This window comes from Ruditapes philippinarum, unplaced genomic scaffold, assembly GCF_026571515.1.
Source record: "Ruditapes philippinarum isolate M1 unplaced genomic scaffold, ASM2657151v2 ctg5320_1_1_1_1, whole genome shotgun sequence".
Lineage (NCBI taxonomy): Eukaryota > Metazoa > Mollusca > Bivalvia > Venerida > Veneridae > Ruditapes > Ruditapes philippinarum.
The window spans coordinates 37355-59954 of NW_026865098.1; the positions used below are offsets into that span (position 1 = coordinate 37355).

The 22600-nt window shown below is 33.7% G+C and overlaps 1 protein-coding gene across 1 annotated transcript; it reads right to left on the bottom strand.

The window, feature by feature from the left end:
- Positions 1-1996: 1996 nt before the first annotated feature.
- Positions 1997-12987, bottom strand: LOC132727783 (uncharacterized). The gene is made up of 7 exons (XM_060713366.1): positions 12924-12987; positions 8384-8515; positions 7229-7439; positions 6578-6767; positions 6242-6290; positions 5410-5612; positions 1997-2333 (listed from the first exon to the last, which is right to left on the bottom strand). Exons 1-7 carry the CDS (start codon positions 12984-12986, stop codon positions 2024-2026), a joined length of 1158 nt encoding a protein of 385 aa, XP_060569349.1. The 5' UTR covers position 12987; the 3' UTR covers positions 1997-2023.
- Between the last annotated feature and the right edge of the window lie 9613 nt (positions 12988-22600).

Consider the following 22600-nt stretch of genomic DNA (forward strand, 5'->3'; position numbering starts at 1 on the left):
GTCATTAACAAATATATAATTGCACAACCTTTAAAAACAAGAGAGGTTACAATTTAGTAATTAAATTTCGTAGCATTTTTTTCCATTTCTTACCATATTTATTGATTTTTTTAGTATTTCAAAAAAAATAAAATAAGCATATTTATCAATTTTATAGCATTTTTTATTATTATTTTTTTAACACTTCTTTAATCAATTTGTTAACATTTTTTTCATTTGTTAGCATATCTATCTATTTATGAACATACTCATTAATTTGATAGTATATATTTTCCAGAGATAAATCCCTTGCTAATTAATTTACCTAGATAAGATTTTCATATACAATGTGTACCGGTATTTATAGTATTTATATTTAAACTCCAGTAGAAAGAAATTTAGCAAATGCAACCAAAGGTCATGTTTGTAACCACTGCAAAATATTTAATTTAATAAATTTGTCAGTTTTTAACCCTTATTCCACTTGAAAAAAAGGTGATTTACCTTTACCATCGTTATAGAGCTTGGCCTGCCTGCATTAATGTTCAGTCTGATTAACCTTGATACTATTTTTAGCTAATTTCTAGTATTTTTGATATTGAAATCCCTTACTTAAGTTTCAAAAGATTGATCCAAATTTAAAGCACTGCAAATCCATTACAACCATTAAGCAGGTTAATGGTTAAAATATGTTGAAACAAGATTGCATTTGAGAAAAATGCTATGCCACCGCATTAATACCTAAGCTCTAGGCCTTTTGGGTCTTTACAAGAAGGTATTTTAAGTTTTTGAAGCCTTGTACCTTCAGACAATAAGATTTCTTTATTTTTACTATATGTATATATTGAAAATCAATGACCCCCGGGGCGGGGGCAATTTTGACCCCAGGGCTATAATTTGAACAATCTTGCTAGAGGTTCACTACACAATGTTTCATGCAAAATATCTAACCTCTAGCATTTGTCAATTGCTAGAAGAATTTTTTTTAAAGTTTTGACTATAAGATTTTACTATATACATGTACATATAAGGAAAACCAATGACCCCCGGGGCGGGCCGATTTTGACCCCAGGGCTAAAATTTGAACAATCTGGGTAGAGGTCTACCAGACAAAGGCTTATGCAAAATATCTAAGCTCTAGGCCTTTTGGGTCTTTACAAGAAGGTTTTTAAAGTACATATATATATATGTATACATATAGTGAAAATCAATTACACCCTGGGCAGGGCCGATTTTGACCCTAGGGCTATAATTTGAACAATCTTGGTAAGGGTCTACCAGAAAATGTCTTATGCAAAATATCTAAGCTCTAGGCCTTTTGGGTCTTTACAAGAAGGTATTTTTAAGTTTTTACTATATGTACATAAACTGAAAATCAATGACCCCCGGGGCTGGGCTGATTTTGACCCAGGGCTATAATTTGAACAATTTTGGAAGAGGTCTACCAGACAATGCCTTATGCAAAATATCTAAGCTCTAGGCCCTTTGGGTCTTTACAAGAAGGTATTTTAAGTTTTTACTATATGTACATATAGTGAAATTCAATGACCCCTGGGGCGGGGCCGATTTTGACCCCAGGGCTATAATTTGAACAATCTTGGTAGAGGTCTACCAGACAATGCCTAATGCAAAATATCTAAGCTCTAAGCCTTTTGGGTCTTTACAAGAAGATTTTTTAAATTTATTCTTATAATTCCTTTTGGTTGCCATCGCAACCAGATTTCTGCATGGAATGAAATTCTTTGAACAACTTTGGAAGCCCTTCACCCAAGGATCAATCCTGCCAAGTTTGGTTGAAATTGGACTAGTGGTTTTTCACAAGACGATTTTTAAGTTCACTATATAATCTATATAACACACAAACAAACAAACACACACACACACACACAGGTGAATCGCTATATGCCACCGCATCGCAGATGCTGTGGTGGCATAAAAAACAACTTTGTGCACATTTAAAAATATTGTTCAAAAGATTTTGTTCGCAATTGTATCAGTTTACAAATAAAAAATTGCAACCTCTCCAGCATCGTTTCATTTAATGCTATAATCCATTCAGATCTATTTCCATTGGCATGAGAAAATCGTGCATTGCGTACTTCCACGTCCATAATCTTGATATTCTATCAAACTCTTGTCTATTTTTACTGTATAAGGAACCAATAGCTGGTTCCATGCACACATCACAATATGGGTCTGTTAATAAAGACTGGATACTTATTAGAACTTTAGATATAGTTAGAGCCAGGCTCCAGTTATAGTGAATAGAATCTAAGCCCACATCTCCATGACGACTTATGTTAGGATGAAATATCTTTGTTATAAACTGAACCTTTGGGGGTCTCATTGGATAACTGTAATATAAAAAGAAAATAAATGAATTTAAAATAAGTAAAACAGTATGGTAACTGTTACAAAAACAAACTTATACATCTATCTGATACAAAAAGAAACAAGAGGGCCATGATGGCCCTAGATCGCTCACCTGACTTATCAAACTCATCCAAACAATTACCTAGACAAGCATTCTGACCAAGTCTCATGACAGGTGAGTCAAAAATGTGACCACTACAGTGTTAACAAGGATTATCCATATTTGAGCAGTGCGGACCTAGAAATCATCAAAACAAACTTTCAGACCAATTTCCAGGATACTTGGATCAAAACAGTAGCAACTAGAGTGTTAACAAGATTTTTCTATTTTTAGCTCCGGTGACCTAGTTTCACATGGGATTTCGAACTCATCCAAGCAATTACCTAGACAAGCATCCTGACAAAGTTTGATGATAATTGAGTCAAAAATGTGACCACTAGAATGTTAACAAGGTTTTTCCATATTTTGGCAGTGTGACCTAGTTTTTCATCCAAGATGACCCATGTTCGATCTTGACTTAGAAATCATCAAAACAAACTTTGAGATCAATTAACAGAATATTTGGATCACAACATTAGCCACAAGAGTGTTAACAAGATTTTTCTATTTTTAGCTCCTGTAACCTAGTTTTTTATCCGAGATGCCCCATGTTCAATTTATTCCCAGCAATGACCTAGACAAGTTTTCTGTCCAAGTTTGATGACAATTGAGTCAAAATTGTGACCACTAGAGTGCTAACAAGGTTTTTCCATTTTTAGCTTCTGTGACCTTGTTTTTCATCCAAGATGACCCATGTTCGAACTCATTTGAGCTATCACCTAGACAAGCATCTTGATCAAGTTTGATGATGATTGATGCAAAAATGTGACTGTTAGAGTGTTAACAAGGTTTTTCCATTTTTAGCTTCTGTGACCTTGTTTTTCATCCAAGATGACCAATGTTCGAACTCATTTGAGCTATCACCTAGACAAGCATCTTGATCAAGTTTGATTATGATTGATGCAAAAATGTGACTGTTAGAGTGTTAACAAGGTTTTTCTATTTTAAGCTCCGGTGACCTACTTTTCATCCGAGATGACCCATGTTCTAACTCATCCGAGCTATCAACTAGATAAGCATCCTGACCAAGTTTGATGATGATTGATGCAAAAATGTGACCGCTAGAGTGTTAACAAGGTTTTTCTATTTTTAACTCCAGTGACCTACTTTTTCATCCGAGATGACCCATGTTCGAACTCATCCGAGCTATCACCTAGAAAAGCATCTTGACCAAGTTTGATGATGATTGATGCAAAAATGTGACCGCTGGAGTGTTAACAAGGTTTTTCTATTTTTAGCTCCGGTGACCTACTTTTTCATCCGAGATGACCCATGTTCGAACTCATCCGAGCTATCAACTAGATAAGCATCCTGACCAAGTTTGATGATGATTGATGCAAAAATGTGACCGCTAGAGCGTTTACAAGGTTTTTCTATTTTTAGCTCCGGTGACCTTTTTCATCCGAAATGACCCATGTTCGATCTCATCCGAGCTATCACCTAGATAAGCATCCTGACCAAGTTTGATGATGATTGAGGCAAAAATGTGACCGCTAGAGAGTTAACAACTAAATGTGAACGGACGACGGACAATCATTGATCCTAAAAGCTCACCCTGAGCATGCTCAGGTGAGCTAAAAAATCACCACCTCCAACATTCCCCTCTCCCCCCGCCAACACTGGAATAAAAACATATATATGTCATGTATGAACACATTATCTATGTAATTAGGTTACAATATATATTACAAATATATCAACCTTTTCAAATAAACAAAAATATCTTCAAAGGCTCATTAAGCCCCCAAAAAATTCATTAGATATAGCTTTATACCCTTCAAGTTATTACAAACAAGAGCTGTCGATAGGACAGCAGGCTTGATTATTCTAAGCGATTGATAGTCATAGAGCCTTGATAATGTAAAATTTTTCTAAGTTAATAAAAGGGCGACATTTTTCTTTAAATCAATGTTACAGTTATAGGCCTTCAACTTCTTTCAAAGCCATATGTCAATGGAATATGAAAATATCTGAAGTGGTATGCAACTTTAATGTTAATTTTAAGTCGAAAAAAGGGCATTTTTGTCAAAATGCTTGATAGTTACCTCCACTTGTCTTCAGATGGAAATATTTGAGGTGTTTGAAAAACTTTTACGTATTCTAAGTCAAAAAATTTACATAATTCTGTCAAAATGCTTAAAAGAGTTATCTACTCCTTTGTAAACATTGGGGGCGTGATGGTGAACAAGTGTGCAAAGTTTCAAAGCCATATATCAATGGACTTTGAAAATAATTGAGGTGTTACAAAAACTGTAACGTAAATTCTAAGTCGTAAAAGGGGCATAATTCTGTCAAAATGCTTGATAGAGTTACCTCCTCCTGTCTACAAGTTGAGTCATGAGGGTGAACAAGTGTGCAAAGTTTCAAAACCATATGTCAATGGACTTTTAAAATATTTTAGGTGTTACAAAAACTTTAACATAAGTGGTTACACCAACGCTCAGGTGACCAGGATTGCTCTACTTATTCTTATCAAATATTCGAGCTAAAAACCCATTATTTTATCTTTTATAAATTTCAATAACAAACTTGGACAAAGGTCATAAACAATAATAACAACATCAGATAACTTTAAAAGAAAAATTAATTAAATCATCCCTCAAACCTTTATAATGCTTTGTCAGAATTTATTTATACTATAATAAGAGCTGTCAGGAGTACTGTGTGCTCAACTATTCTCAATGCTTGATAGTAAAACTAGAACCCTGATATTGAAAATTAAGTTCAAAAAGGCTCATAATTCTATCAAAATGCATGTTAGAGTTATGGACCTTTAACAGTGATCTCCCATTAGACTCTCAAATAAGTGTGTGAAAGTTTCAACCCATTCTCTACACTGGTTTTGGAGATGCCAATTTGCATGCAAAAACTTATCGAAGTGATGTTGATGCTGTAATAAGATCACTAGCTCTCCCTATTAATCGAGCTAAAAATAATTGATCAGATGTATCACAAACCTGTCTGGAATTTGTAAATACAACAGGAACAAGCCACCCTCATACGGACTCCCTTGTGGTCCTGTGATAGAAGCCTGCCAGTGGCAACAGTGCCGGTCAAGAGGTTCAGCTCGTATACCTTCTGGAGGATCAGACTTGAGGGTTTTAAGTTCACTCCTTAGTCGCCTATGTCTCCATGAATTCTCTTCTATAGGTGGTGTACTCTGAAAACATACTACTATTTGACTTTCTGTCTTGATAATCTTGCCCCTTTTCTCCCTAAAATAATCTTATTTTAATCTTGACCCTACAGAGTCCGTACTGACTGCCACAGAATCTACCCATTTGAACAGTGCAGACCAGGATTGACCAGAACATCTGATCATGGTCTGCACTATTCACTATTCAGTCAGTAGTTACATGCATTTTGATTCATGGTCTGCATGTCAGTTCTTATTTTGATTTTATATATAGGCCTTTTCCCAACTAACAGAACTGTTGTATTTCTAATTCTATCTTGAAAATTTGCATATAATTTGATTCTTTTCACCCAATTATTTTAACATGAATGACATATATTACTTTTCATGAAGAAATCCCATTTTTGCAAGTCAATGTGTATTTTCATCTGAAAAAAGCTGAATGTTTTAAAATATATGGTGATTCTTTTTGGTCCAACCTTCTTACAGTCAAGGTTCAAATTGAAAACATGGTGACAGACTGTAAACTAAAGACCAAAAATTATGTCAATCACAGGTGGATCAAAAAATATAATGCATAAAGTAACAAGAATTCATAAAAGGATTAAAATGTAGCAGGACAATTGATCTATAAAGAAGAGAAAATATTTTACCTGTAACATCATGCTTTCCAGACAGTGTCTACAAGGTGAGCTTTCCAACCTATAAAAGAGTAAAACAACATTATATCAATGTTGCAGCACAATGATACATGACCGTAACCTAAAACAACATATCAATGTCACAGTGCCATAAAACATGTACTTTACCTAAATGTTCTAGTGTTCAAAATATATCTAATATGCTAAAGATCAGACAAATCAAGACTCTTAATAAGACATGCAACAAAATATTGTAGATAATCCATAAAATATAAAATCACAAAAAGAACAAGGCTTATGCATACATCCTATTTAAAGACAATTTTCTCATCTTTTTCTTTCACTTACAATTTTGTATAAATGGTTTTCCATTTCTTTACTTTATAATGTGGATTAAAAAGTGGCCATCTAAGTTTTGTAAATTCCCGCCATTTTGAATCATTTGTCTCCCCTTGTAAGAGCTGCTGCCACCTAGGACAAACCATTCCTGCTGTCCATAATGAAATGTCGTCCAGATACTTGAACACTACCAATAAAACTGTAAAAAAAACAATACCATGATAGTTCAATCTTCCGAAAATTTAAAGTTTCTTATAATAGTGCACGTTTGTAAATTCTGTACGCAGTATTTCTAATAAAAAGTATCAGTGAAATGACAGCATGAAAATGTTATATATATAACTTAAATGTGTGTAATTTAAGAAAATACATAATAGTTATATTACATGAAAAACAACCAATATCAGGGTATATAATTATTTTGATATCATTCTTATTTGTAACTACACAATTGCTATCATTGATTGTCTCAGGAGAAATTTCTTGAATTCTATATATTTGGCTTTTTAAAAACAAAGTCATTTATGATTAATCATTATGGCCATATTTCAATGTGTTAAAATGAGAGTCATTGATAATCCATCAACAATTGATTTCAATGGTCAATGATACTTTGATATTATTTCTATAAATGACAGGTCTAGATAACATGGCTGCTACCTTCAGGTGGTAAAGAGTCCACCAGTCCCTCGGGCACATGATCTCTTTCCCGCGGTAACGTCAGCATACCAATCCTTTCAGCTAACTTGTCCATCTTGTGTGACACTTGCGAGGCTCGCACAGGCGTTGAACTGGTTGGGAGGGGATTGTGATCACAGAAATCTTGCGCCATTTCTGGCTCCTCATTACCACTGTCTCCGGAATCCGCTTTCTAATAGTTAATTAACATAAATCATTACACAATAGCAATACATACATGTATAAGTTTCAATTGCTTACCCACAAATAATCAGTTACATGATACATTGTACTTTTACTTTTATTTTATAGAAGTCTAATTACTATTTATTCCTGTTTGAAATAATTTAAATTTACACAGTAATTATCAATCATGAAAAGCATATCAATCATTATAAAATTTCTGATCACATAAATTTACAAAACCACTGCTTTACTTTAGTATGACTGATTTAGATGTAACAGTAAATGAGTACCAGTTTTATAGTAAATACAGATTTTCTCTATAGTAGAAAGTAGAAATACATTTTGATCAAGACTACATGTATGACACCTTACAGGGCACTAATCACCTAAGAGGGGAATGGGGCCAAGAAATAGGTATGAGAATTCTATGTATTTTTGGGGATCATGGCCTAAATTGGCCCCAATATTTATGAAATGATTCATTCTCGTCCAAACACATATCAATACCAGAGCTTCCAATGGTATATCAATAACTCAGTTTACATTTTTGTCGAACCATAAAAATACGGATTTTTATTACTTCAGTTTTCATTTTACTTAAAACATGAATCAATTAACAGACCAAACCTCAGTTAACATTTTCCTCAATACATAAATCAATACCTAAATCAACATTTTCCTCAATACATAAATCAATACCTAAATCAACATTTTCCTCAATACATAAATCAATACCTAAATCAACATTTTCCTCAATACATAAATCAATACCTAAATCAACATTTCCCTCAATACATAAATCAATACCTAAATCAACATTTTCCTCAATACATAAATCAATACCTAAATCAACATTTTCCTCAATACATAAATCAATACCTAAATCAACATTTTCCTCAATACATAAATCAATACCTAAATCAACATTTTCCTCAATACATAAATCAATACCTCAGTGTAGATATCCTCTTCACCTTCATCTCTGTTGATGTCCGATGAGAACAAAAACAAGTGACATGTGCTACACACAGGCTGCCCAAAACTTTTACCATAAAAACCCTGGCAAAACATACATGCACTGTACTGTAAATAGAAGTGGAAAAAAGTGATTTAATTTAATAATGCAATTTTTTTAATAAAATTTTATGTACATTTTTTATTTAGACAGCTTGAAAGCAAGCTTTACATTTATGCGAGTACCTGCTACATAGTGATGGTTTTGAAAACTTTTACGAGAAGTACTGCATAATTATGGGAAATAGGCCAATCACAACTTTTCAGCATACAAGATAAGGATAAAAGCTGAGGATTTCTGATTGAAAACAGATGTGTAGACTAGTCTCTTGCACACTATTATAGGAACCATAAAAGGACAGGTAACTAGAATAAACAGAAGCATTAGTAGTGCATAAAATACCAAATGGCAGTTTTAAAATGGAATATAAAAATGAATGATTATTTTCACCAACTTCCCTGTGCATACGTGGAAGTCAAAGGCTGAGACTGCAAAGTGGGCCCTGGCTTTGGCTTGCCAGCTATAGACTACACATGTATATTTAAAAGGAAATTATAAAATTAAAAACAATTAAAGAATATAAATATCAATGAAATTTTCATTGTCAGTTCTAGTTGGACAATGTAACTCAATGATAATAGGCTAGGTATTCCAGGGATTATTTTTGGCTTATTTTATGGCCGATATTTGGTAATATTCCCAACTGAAAATGGTGTATTATTTTCCCAATCCACAGGAAAAAATTCCCAATTGAAAGTTACACAAGAGCTATCAGTTATCCAGGTGTCGCCTCATGATGGCCAATTTCATGTTGGGAGACAAAGTTTGTGACAGACGGACAGTGCACAACAAGACTTGGTACTGATCATTCCTGTAAAGTTTGGATAAAATTGCACCAGTAGTTTATGAGGAGTAGTCCGGACAAGCTTTTGCGTATCTGGCAACACAAAGAAAAAACACCTTTTTATCAAAGGGCCATAACTCGGCCAAAAATCATTCAACTGGAAAACACGTGCAATATACACAAGGACTTGAGCTACAGATCAATCCTGTAAAGTTTCATTGAAACTGCTTTAGTGGTATAAGAGAAGTAGTCCGGACAAACTTTAAAAATAAAAATTATAAAAATTATTAAAGGGCCATAACTCTGACAAAAATCATTGAACCGGAAAATGCTGATAATATGCACAACTACCCTTGGTACTGATCATTCCTGTAAAGTTTAGATAAAATTGCACCAGTAGTTTATGAGGAGTAGTCCGGACAAGCTTTTGTGTATCTGGCAACACACAGAAAAATACACCTTTTTTTATCAAAAGGCCATAACTCGGCCAAAAAATCATTCAACCGGAAAACCCTTGCAATATGCGCAAGGACTTGAGCTACAGATCAATCCTGTAAAGTTTCATTGAAATTGCTTTAGTGGTATAAGAGAAGTAGTCTGGACAAACTTTAAAATTAAAAATTATTAAAGGGCCATAACTCTGCCAAAAATCATTGAACCGGAAAATGCTGACAATATGAACAACTAGACTTGGTACTGATCATTCCTGTAAACTTTGGATGAAATTGCACCAGTAGTTTATGAGGAGTAGTTCAGACAAGATTTGTGACGGACAGACGGATAGACAGACGACGGAGAGGTGATCCCTTTATTTACGTAGAGGCGACACAAAAATAAAAAGATTGAATAACAAATTCTAAAATATTTAAAGTAAGGGCTTCTTCACTGTTATGGTGCTCAAATGTTTGAAGATGCCATCAGAGTGTTGTTTGAGCCTTGCAATGACTCTTTGACCCTTCTAATTTCCAAAAAGCCTTATTTGACCCTAAAAATTTTAACAGGAGGATCAAATTTTGTTAAAATCATTGGGATTTGTCCTTGTAGAAAGAAATAATTAGTCAAATTGACCCTCGAGATTTCATGGCTAGTGAACACCTTGTGCCATCTTAAACTCGATTTTTTTTACCTTAAGATAGTTTAAAATAATCGTACATTTTTACGGGAAGTCAAAGACCGGGCCCAAGAAGCAGGTCCGGGCTTTGGCTTGCCCCGCTATAGACTACACGTGAATATTTAAAAGAAAATCAAATAAAAAACAATTAAAAAATATATAGAATTCTATACCTATCAGTGATTTTTCTCACTTAATTGGGAAGAGGCCCAAGCCTCTTGATTTTGGGAAAAATTATCGCTAAAATTGCTGATTTGGGAAGTTAAAAAGCTGGTTTAAGTTCAGATTTTTGGGAAAACTGCATGATTTTAAAGAAAATTTCAATTGGGAAGAGGCCTTTTTTTCGGAGTCTGTTATATAAGTAGGAAAATCACTGCCTATCAATGAAATTTTTAGTGTCAATTCTTGTGGGGCGGCGCCATTTACAATGTATGTCAATGATAATACGGGGTACTCAAAAACCGGGCCCGCAAAGCGGGCCCGGGCTTTGGCTTGCCTGGCTATAGACTACACGTGAATATTTAAAAGAAAATCAAATAAAAAACAATTAAAAAATATATAGAATTCTATACCTATCAATGAAATTTTCAGTGTCAGTTCTAGTCGGGCATCGCATTTACAATGTATGTCAATGATAATAGGTGGAGTATTCCAAATAATGGAACAAATCTCAACTTTTCTGATTAGTAATAATCGTCGAGTGTTCCAAGTGAAAACGGAAGCGGTGTATGTAATATCGAACGACACCTTTAAAACGGAAAGAATGAAAGGATTTTTTAACAACTTCCCCGTTCATAGGCTTTGCCTAATTTCATATTAGGCGGTGTATTCCGATAACGGAACAAATCTATACTTTTCTGATTAGTCATAATTGTAGAGTGTTCCGAGTGAAAACGGAAGCGGTGTATGTAATATCGAATGACACCTTTAAAATGGAAAGAATGAAAGGATTTTTTTAACGACTTCCCCGTTCATAGGTTTTGCCTAATTTCATATTATTTTACATTTAAAATTGTCATTCGGTATTTTATACGCTGCTTCCGTTTATTCTGGTTCCCCATTTCTATAATGGTTCCTATATAAGTGCGCATGACACCAGTCTACACTTCCGTTTTCAATCAGAGTACAACGACCTTTATCGTTATCTTGTTATTCAAAAAGTTGTGAAGTGTCCAATTCAGTACTTGGGACGAAAGTTTTCAAAACCATCACTTAGCAGGTACTCGTGTTACCGTAAAGCTCGCTTTGCGAGCAGGCCCTTCGGGCCAGCTCGTCGAGCTTGCTATCAAAAACTTATCTATCTATCTATCTCTGGATACTGCCAACCCCTCTTACGAGTGTTAAAGGCAGGAATTTAGTGCACGTCGGATTGTTAGTAAAAGGTGAAGAGAAAAGCTAAAAAGAAAAGTCCAAACATTGACATGCTTGGAAGGTGAGACTGAAAATGTATTCTAGTCATGGTTAAAATGTTAATAGTGAAGCAAGATGATAAGAGATAAAATAGTTTAAAAACACTGGGAGTAAGACTAGTACTGCAAACCCACCACTGCCTGTTTGAACTGACTCAGGTTGGGCAGGGTGGCAATGTTACTAGGAAGTTTATTCCATAGTATAATGCTATGAGGGAAGAAAGAGTACTTATGGTAGTCGGAGGATACTGTATTTGACGTAGGGATAAGGGATGCATATGTCTGGTTAATCTATGTGGGGTTTGAACATAAGTTGGGAGATTAATTGCAACTAGGTTGTGGTATATCTTATAAAACATTATCAGTCTACAGTCCAGTCTGCGATGTTCAAGGGATCGCCAGCCCAGTTCTTCCTGCATGGCTGTGACACTAGAGTGAGGGGAGTAACCCCTTTTAACCCATCTTATTGCACGTCTCTGGATCATCTCAACTTTGTCAATATTGGTTTTAGTATAAGGAGACCAAATAGATGAGGCATATTCAACCTGTGGGCGGACCAGGGACTTGTATGCTAGTTCTTTTACTTTCTCATTTTTAGTGATGACATTTCTTTTAATAAAGCCAAGGGATCTGTTTGCATTGGAAGTTATTCGAGATATATGTGTATTAAATTTAAGGTCAGCAGATAGATCTAGTCCGAGATATTTAGCATTTGTAACAGACTCTAGGATTTGGCCATGGAGCATATATTTGTGTTTAATTATGGTCTTATTTTTGGTGATATGGATGACTTGGCATTTTGAAGGGTTAAACTCCATGTCCCACTGCTTCTCCCACAGAACCATATAATACCTTATTTATGAGACTAATTCAATCTCTTTATGTATCATGCACTAGTTAAGCGATATACAAGGCCTACCCACTATGGCCATAGACTTTATTAAAGTATAACAGATTTGTTTTCAAATAATTTTCAGGTTTTTACTTTCATTGACTTTCTCAAGTTTCTGTGTAGAAAATTATTTTCCAATCAGAAACTCATGTTAAAGGTTGCATCTTCAGAATAAGAACTTTACAAGAATCCAAAATGAATAAATGTTGTGTATGCATACTTCGGATTGCAAAAATTCTTCTAAATTATTGGATAAATTACAAATTTGCATGGAAGTCGCCATTTTTTATTGTGCTTCTGTAATTTTTACTTTAACGTAATAATCACTTAAAATAACTATTTTCCGTTCCGAAAACGAGACGTACCCTGCCGTACCGTAGACAGGAATAAAATCCGTAAAAAATCAAAGGGCTACAAGCTCTGTGGTATTTTCTGATCTTTGCAATCTAAATCGTACTGTATATCTGTATGTATATTCCTGTATAAGTTTATTTTCATGTACTGTAATTCATCTTGCAGTGCACCAGAGTTTGATACATACAGAATTTTGCATGACTAGTTGCGTCAAAAAATCATTTATGTTCATTTTTTTATGACAGCCACACTTTACCCTTGCATATTGTGGCTACTTCCTTAACAAAGACACTTAAAAAAATAGTTGCATCAACTGGGATTTGAACAACGGACCTCTCACACACTAAACAAGCGCATTACTGAAGTTATAAGAACAAAGCCTGAATAAATTAAATAATTCTAAATTCAGAATTTCCATTGCATTTCGGGTTTGTAATCCTAATTAATTTTACATTATTTACATTATCACATTATTTTGTTCGTGATCAACCTGTTGTTTAAAATTGATGTAAGTTATTAAGAGAAAATCTTCTCGCCAAAACAGTCTGACATAAGTATATTCCACTACTCAACAGTCAGATAAATTTAACAAGCGTTTTTACGCAATTTTCTAATGATTGCTCAGTTCCATCTTAAAACAGCTGTGTGTCATCTGTATACTGACTTAACTTATATTCTTTATCGTAAATCGATATGCCAGTAATGTTATTATTTTTCCTAATCATTGAACCTAAAACTTCCGCAAGTAAGATAAAGATATAAGGTGAAATTGGATCTCCCTGTCTACAACCACGTTTAACTTTAAAGAAATCTGATAAATGACCATATATGATACAGGTTTCTGACCCATTTCGGAATAAATTTATCCATTTTTTGAAAGAGGGACCAATATTAAAATACTCTTAAGTTTTCTGAATAAAGTTCCAAGAAACTGAACCAAAAGCTTGCTGAAAATCTATAGATAGTAAAAGACCTGGTATATTGTTTTGTTTTGTTTCAAAAAGAATATCATATATCAATCTGATATTTTCACTTATACACCTTCCCGAGATAAAACCTTTTTGATCTTGGCAAATAATGTTGTTTAAAACTCTTTTCAGTCTGTTTGCTATAGCAGCAGAAGCCATTTTACAAATTACATTTAAAAGTGTTATTGGGCGTCAATTCTTCATAAAAAATCTACTTTTATTCGGTTTAGGCAGACACGTTATAACTCCTTGTTTCTGAGTGACAGATAAACAACATTAAAGTAGCCAAAGTTAAGAGCTTTTAAAACAAAAATTGAGAGATCCTTCCAGAAAAATTAAAAAAATTCAACTGTATATTCGTCTAAACCTGGACTTTTACCATTTTTCATGTTGCTTAAAGCAATATTTAACTCATCAATTGTCAATTCGCCCTCTAACATTTGAGAATCAAGTTCAGTTAATTTATTTTCATTTTCCCCAATAATGTCTTTTGTATAGGAGTTTCATATATATTTGAATTTTCTGTATATAATTTTTCACAATAATCTTTTTGAAAATTGAGTATATCTTTCGTATTTCTTATTTCTTCATTGTTTTCCGTAATCAGTTTTGTTATTAATTTATTTGCAAAATTTCTGTTTTCAAGATTTAAAAATAACTACTAAGTTTTTCTCCTAAATTTTAATGACAGCATTTCGATCTTAACATCACTCTTTCTAACTTTGATTTTCGTAACGCTTCTAACTGAGATTTCTTTTCATTAAGTGCCACCCAAGCTTCCTCACTCGAAGAATTCTTGCCAAAACAGTCTGACATAAGTATATTCCATTACTCAACAGTCAGATATATTTGTGTAATACGCAGCAATCGACACCGCTAAAAATAGCTTTTTTACTACTTGTTATTAGGTTTGTCGTTAACTGCTGTGTCAGAGATTGAATGTCAATGTATTTTTCTATACCAAATTCTATGTACAGAAACCCTACTTAAGACCACCTCAGAATTAAGACCTTTGCCTAATAAGACAAAAAATTTTAAAAAATGGTTGCATGGCCCAAAATTAAGACCACCCTGCTATTTCATTGCTGTAGGGTCTTTCCAATCTAATTGATTGCTCTTAGGTGTAGATGTTGTAGAAAATAATTCAAGGTAAAAATTGCATGCAGATGATTTACATATCATACTTGTAGCTTTGAATTCTCAAACGTAACTTAATTGCAAAAAAATTATCAATGAGGATAAATTCGATACCTCATGCATCAGAATTGTGTCAGTTAAGATTTCCCTTTAAGCCAGGAACTGCCATGACTGGTTGATTGATTTTCTTTAGACCAGGCAGTCATGGATAACCTACGAAAGTGCAAGTACTTATTTCCAGTAGGGTCCTTACCTCAGAAGACTCTAGAGACAGCTATGAGATACAAAAGAATCCAGGAACCAGTCCCTAGCTTTATTGAATAGACTCCTTGGTTCTTTTACATGTCAAGTGTATAGTACTGATACATGCGAGGATTACCTGGGTTTCGTACCAGTAAACCTCTTTTTAGGTGGGAAACACTGAAAGTGTCTCTAAAAAATCCCAAGTGTGTTACCCAGGATCAAATCAGGGACCTCAGGAGTGACAGTCAGTGGTCTAACCAACTGAGCTATTGCGCCACCCATAAAGTTTAGTGTAACCAATCAATGCACAATGTACTAATAATTAAATGACAAGTCTCTTTTGAAATCTTAGATTCTCTGCTACAAGAAACTTGCATTTTATCTTTTTCTCGCAATGAAGACCAAGGACATGTATTTGTACAAACTAAGATATGTCCACAAAAAGACCATCTCACAAGGAGCTGACTTTATAGTCATGCAAGGATTCTAATGGTTCCTTTAAGGAATCACTAAAAGTGGGGCAGTAGCGTTGCGGTTATGGTGTCTGCCTCCCAACCTAGAGATTGTGGGTTTGAACCAAACTCTGGTCAAGACCAATCTCCTCATACATGTGTATGACACCAATAATTGTTAGTTCCAAGAATAAATCAAAGGTGATTAATATGAAGTTGCACAAACTTGTCTCTCAAAGGATCTAAGGACCCATTTAATATAAAATTACAACAGTGCAATTTGTCAAAATATTTTCAATAAAACAAACTCTTTTTCCTAAGGAACAAAGCCAAAGGACACCAAGGTCATCACATTGGCAGAACAATAACTTGTTACCACAATTTTATTTTATGTATTTATATAATTATGCTTATAAAACAATTTGCAACCATCGAAAAATATGTACTGAAAATATTTGTGCACATTATATGTAATCATTAAAATATATACATTCATTTCTTATTGAAAAATTGACTTAAGATTTTATAATATAAATTCTTTATTACCTCCCTTTATTTACATAAAATGTTGAATTTGGTTACATCTTTATAATGCTTTTTGGAACATACAATATTGATAAATCTTAATTTGAGCATCATATTTATTATATAAAGCCATAAAAAAATTGTGTTATAGGACCTTTAATTACTGAACAATCTTGCAATAGGCTTGTGCAATGATGAAACAAACCAAGCTCAGGGCTTGCAGCCTTTTTGACAAGTGACAATAGAATATACATCAACAAAAACCTTCGATTCTTGTGAATTAATACACAACAGAAGAGTATTTCAGTAAAACAGTACTTTATTTAAAGACCATCATTTAGGACAAAATAGATAGTTTATACACAGAATTCATAAAAACAAATAACAATTCCTTAAAACATATTGTATTTCTGCTTACTAAGATCTTAATTTTAGTCATGTTTCATTTTCACCATTATTAAAAAACAATATTTTGTTATTTAGGTCGAATATTATGCTAGGCATAGAGTTGGAATACTTAACTTTACTCAAGTCCAGCAGCAATCTGTCAAATAATAAAGGCCAGTCTTAAAAATATCTTTGTTTCCACTCGTCTCACAACCCATGTCAGTTTGAGTAGGGTAGGTAAATAGGTTAGTACAATTTTTTTTTACCTTAAGTGATTTTTATTAGACATATTATTTATAATTGTATAATGATATGAAGTATCAAGCATCAATTTCAAGTTTATTTTAGTTTTATTCAATATCTTTCGCTCTATGTATATTTACAATGCAAATTTTAAGATGGAATTGGCGTTGACAGACTGCTTTTATGAATTAAAATAAAATAAAAAATAAAATAAAAATCCTTATTTGGCTCTAAATGTTTTGGGTAGCAGAGATAGCAGGTTTGGAATCAAAATTTTATTTTAGGCTTATTCTTAATGATATTTCAAATACTGAGGTAAGTTTTTTTTTTTTTTTTTGGTTAAATACATTGCTATGTTGCACCAAAACAGTAAAGGTCATATGGCGACTTACACAAAATGGCACCTGAGCAGAACCACTGACATTCTGTGAGGTAACTAGATAGCTGTCTCACATAAAAGAATCCAAAGTCCCTTTCTGTATTCCAATCCAAAGCGGTGAGGGGCAAGTGGATTGAAGACAACATCCTTTACCACTTGGCCACGGTAGACATAATAATTATTCATTTAAGTAAAATGAAAAAAATACAAGTAAAAAATTGCTGGGAAATGCAGCAATGTGATTGTCACGGCGAAAAAAAAGAAAAAATACAAAAAAAAAAACAGTTATAAGTATAATGTTAAGGTAATCTCCAAATAGCATTGAGTTTAATTGACAGGTTAACTTGTTAAGAAGGTGTTTAAGTATTGTAATGTAACTTGTTACAAGAGCAGAATAATTTATCATTCTTGTGTACTGCATACCTCTTGAGTGAGATCTATCCACAAATGACGTTTCATGTTGATATCTCAAAGGCTTTTGTAGTTATGCTCTGGACGAAATTAAGTATGAAAAGTAACATTAAGGGCAATACCTGAAAAATAATGCACGGTAGGTGTGTGCCGCACTCCTCCTCAATGAGATTTATCCACCTATGAAGTTTCACGTTAATACCTCTAACACTGTTTGAGATAAGCTCCGGACAAAAAGTTTGAAAAATAACAAAGGGCAATAACTCAAAAATTATAAAGGGTATCATTCACACAACATTCGCACAACATTCCTCCTCAATAAGATCAATCCACCAATGAAGTTTCATGTTGACATCTCAAAGACCTTTTGAGTTATGCTCCACTCAGGTGAAAAATTAAGTATGAAAAAGTACAAAGGGCAATTACTCAAAAACTATGAAGGATAGAGTCATCACTCTTTTGCACTGCACACCTCCTGAGTGAGATCTATCTACCTATGAAGTTTCATGTTGATATTTCAATGGCTTTTGTAGTTATGAAGTTGTAACCTCTAACAATTTTTGAAATAAGCTCCGGACAAAAAGTATGAAAAATAACAGAGGGCTATAACTCAAAAAATATAATGGGTAAAGTTATCATAACAGAGGGCTATAACTCAAAAATTATAATGGGTAAAGTTATCATTTTTGTGCACAACATTCCTCCTTAATAAGATTTATCCACCTATGAAGTTTCATGTTGACATTTCACAAGCTTTTTTAGAAATATGCTCCACTCAGGTGAAAAATTTAGTATGAAAAATAACAAAGGGCAATAACTCAAAAATATGAAGGGTAGAGTTATCACCTCCTGAGTAAGATCTATCCACCTATGATGGTTCATGTTATATCTCAAAGGCCTTTGTAGTTATACTCTGGGACAAAAATTAAGTATGAAAAATAACAAAGGGCAATAACTGAAAAACAATGCATGGTAGGTTATCATTCTTGCATGCTGCAATCCTCCTCAATGAGATCTATCCATCTATGAAGTTTCAAGTTATTCCCTCTTACACTTTTGGGATAAGCTCCGGACAAAAAGTATGAAAAATAACAAATGTCAATAACTCAAAAATTATAAAGGGTAGAGTTAACATTCTTGTGTACAACATTCCTCCTTAATAACATATATCCACCTATGAAGTTTCATATTGACATTTAAAAAGCTTTCTTTAGAGATATGCTCCACTCAGGTGAAAAATTTAGTATGAAAAATAAAAAAGGGCAATAACTCAAAAATTATGAAGGGTAGAGTTATCACCCTTATGCACTGAACACCTCCTGAGTGAGATCTATCTATATATGAAGTTTCATGTTGATATCTCAAAGGCTTTTGTAGTTATACTCTGGACAAAAATTTAGTATGAAAAATAACAAAGGGCAATAACTGAAAAATAATGCACGCTCGGTTATCACTCTTGTGTGCAGCACTCCTCCTCAATGAGGTCTATCCACCTATGAAGTTTCAAGGTATTACCTCTAACACTTTTTGAGATATGCTCCACTCAGGTGAAAAATTTAGTATGAAAAATAACAAAGGGCAATAACTCAAAAATTATAAAGGGTAGAGTTAACATTCTTGTGCACAACATTCCTCCTTAATAACATATATCCACCTATGAAGTTTCATATTGACATTTAAAAAGCTTTTTTAGAGATATGCTCCACTCAGGTGAAAAATTTAGTATGAAAAATAAAAAAGGGCAATAACTCAAAAATTATGAAGGGTAGAGTTTTCATCCTTATGCACTGAACACCTCCTGAGTGAGATCTATCTCTATATGAAGTTTCATGTTGATATCTCAAAGGCTTTTGTAGTTATACTCTGGACAAAAATTTAGTATGAAAAATAATAAAGGGCAATAACTGAAAAATAATGCATGCTCGGTTATCACTCTTGTGTGCAGCACTCCTCCTCAATGAGGTCTATCCACCTATGAAGTTTCAAGGTGTTACCTCTAACACTTTTTGAGATATGCTCCACTCAGGTGAAAAATTTAGTATGAAAAATAAAAAAGGGCAATAACTCAAAAATTATGAAGGGTAGAGTTATCATCCTTATGCACTGAACACCTCCTGAGTGAGATCTATCTATATATGAAGTTTCATGTTGATATCTCAAAGGCTTTTGTAGTTATACTCTGGACAAAAATTTAGTATGAAAAATAACAAAGGGCAATAACTGAAAAATAATGCATGCTCGGTTATCACTCTTGTGTGCAGCACTCCTCCTCAATGAGGTCTATCCACCTATGAAGTTTCAAGGTGTTACCTCTAACACTTTTTGAGATATGCTCCACTCAGGTGAAAAATTTAGTATGAAAAATAACAAAGGGCAATAACTCAAAAAATACATGTATGAAGGGTAGAGTTATCACCTCCTGAGTAAGATCTACCTCTAACACTTTTTGAGATATGCTCAGGACAAAATGTATGAAAAATAACAAATGTCAATAACTAAAAAATTATAATCAGTACAGTTATCATTCTTTCGCACAACATTCCTCATCAATAAGATAAATCCACCGATGAAGTTCATGTTGACATCTCCAAGATTTTTTTTAGTTATTCTCCACTCAGGTGGAAAATAAAGTATGCAAAATTACAAAGGGCAATTACTCAAAAACTATGAAGGGGTAGAGTTATCACTTTTTTGCACTGCACACCTCCTGAGTGAGATCTATCCATCTTAAAGGCTTTTTGAGTTATGCTCTGGACAAAAATTGAGTTTGAAAAATAACAAAGGGCAATAACTGAAAAATTATGTAGGGTAGAATCATCATTGTTAAGCACTGCACTTCTCCTAAATATGATTTATCCACCTATGAAGTTTCAAGTTGATACCTCAAATACTTTTTAAGATATGGTCCGGACTAAAATGAGGACGGAAGGACAGACTGAAGGAAGGACAGGCGGACGGACAGAGACTAATTTTATATCCCCAACCGCCTTTTCGGCGGGGGATAATTAAACAATTTCCAGCTTATAGCTAAAGGAAACTCAGAATTTTGCTCACAATAATGAGACATGAATTCTGAATGAAGTTCAGAAGACTTTGTGTAAAAGACTGATTTATGGACCAAATTAAGTTATTGTACAACCTGGTATGGTAAATGCTTACTGTGAAACGCATATGGAAAACCAAGTCTCATTTTAGGTAAAAAATGTTTTATTGCGCAAGAAAATGAAATTATTCAAAAAAGACAACAAGAAAAGCATTGATGCAAAGCATCAAAGGGCGACGCCAAAAGAATTTGACCTAAATACTTAACAAAAGATGTGTACTTTATAGCTGTACCATTTCATGTGACCTGGAGGCTAACCCCAGTTTAAGTTGAAACTTAAACCAAAAAGAATAGACACTGTCTTGCCAAGATGCAAAGACAATTTATAGTCAATTAACCAATCTTAAGATTTATTTTACCAGATACAAGGATACCTGAGTCATCATCATATAATCACATGCACGAGTATCAAACCTGGGAAGAAAATCTTATCATATTTTTTTCTTCCCAGGTCTGATACTTGTACCTGTGCATATAATAAAGCTTCAGTATTGCTTAGGGTTGCAGACATGTCATTGACATATTTTAGACATAAAAGAGGACCTAAAATGAACATCAGGGGGACACCATAGGTACTCAAAGCAGAAGTAGAAGGAGTACCAGCCACATCAACCAGCTGCTATCAGAGATAAAACTTGAACCATGTAAGAATGTCATTACATATGGCAGATGCTTGAAGTTCCATTAAGAAGAAGAAAAAGAACTTCTTCATGTGCAGTATAGTGTGATCAACTGTATCAAATGCTTTTGTAGATCTAACAGTATCATGCAATACTGCCTTTGTCCATTTCAAATTAAATGCACTTTATTAAATGAATAAAACATGTGCCAGTCGCAAACCCACTTCTAAACCCTGACTGAAACTGCCTGACCATGACTCGAACACATGACTTTCAGAAGACCAACTCAGCTATCTGGCCGGCTGCACATTTTCTCTTAAATAATGAAACAGTTCTAAACCACAACATATTTCTCCACTATATTGATTAATGTCCTTGAATTTCTGATGTTAACAGAGCATAGTGAATTAAACTCATGGTTATATGCAGTCACATGATGATAAAAACTTTCAGCTTCACCATAACTCAAACTTGTGACCCACAGAATAATGTACTGAGCTATCTGGCCACTTACACATTTTTCCCCTAAATAGTGAACAGTTCTAAACCATGACAGATATTTAGATTTTCAAATTAACAGATAAATAATTCTTAATTAATAAATAAGAAAAAAAAACCCTTACATACTCATATAGTTTTAATTAAGATAACAATTTATATACCATTGTATAATTATTTTTACTAAAAAGGGCTTAGACAGTTATTGGTTGTGCCATTATTTATAACAGGTCAATTTAAAAGTGAACATAACTGTGCTAATTCATGTACAATATCTATTTTTTGTACAGATAAAAAACTAACCTTTTTTCTATGATAAGAAATTTTATGAAGACTGATTTGTATTTTGCATCACATGAAAATTATGCAACCAACGAAACACTTCGTGGTAGATTGTATTTTCATGTTTTCATCTGGCGCCTGGTTACTTTTTGTACTTTGATGGTTTTCATGTGGCACATTAAATCACCCACTAAAAATTTAGTGTACAAATTTATTCAAGGGCAAGTAACAATCTACTCTATGAAAAGTATGTTGTCGGGTTGACTCAGGAGACCTGGAGATTGAGACCGGTGTC

Coding starts and splice junctions, on each gene's coding strand:
- LOC132727783 (XM_060713366.1), bottom strand. CDS start 12,986: ATGGCGACTTCCATGCAAATTTGTAATTTATCCAATAATTTAGAAGAA. Junction 8,516..12,923: donor AAGAATTTTTGCAATCCGAA/GTATGCATACAC, acceptor TTCTATTTACAG/TACAGTGCATGTATGTTTTG. Junction 2,334..5,409: donor TATTTACAAATTCCAGACAG/GTTTGTGATACA, acceptor TTTATATTACAG/TTATCCAATGAGACCCCCAA.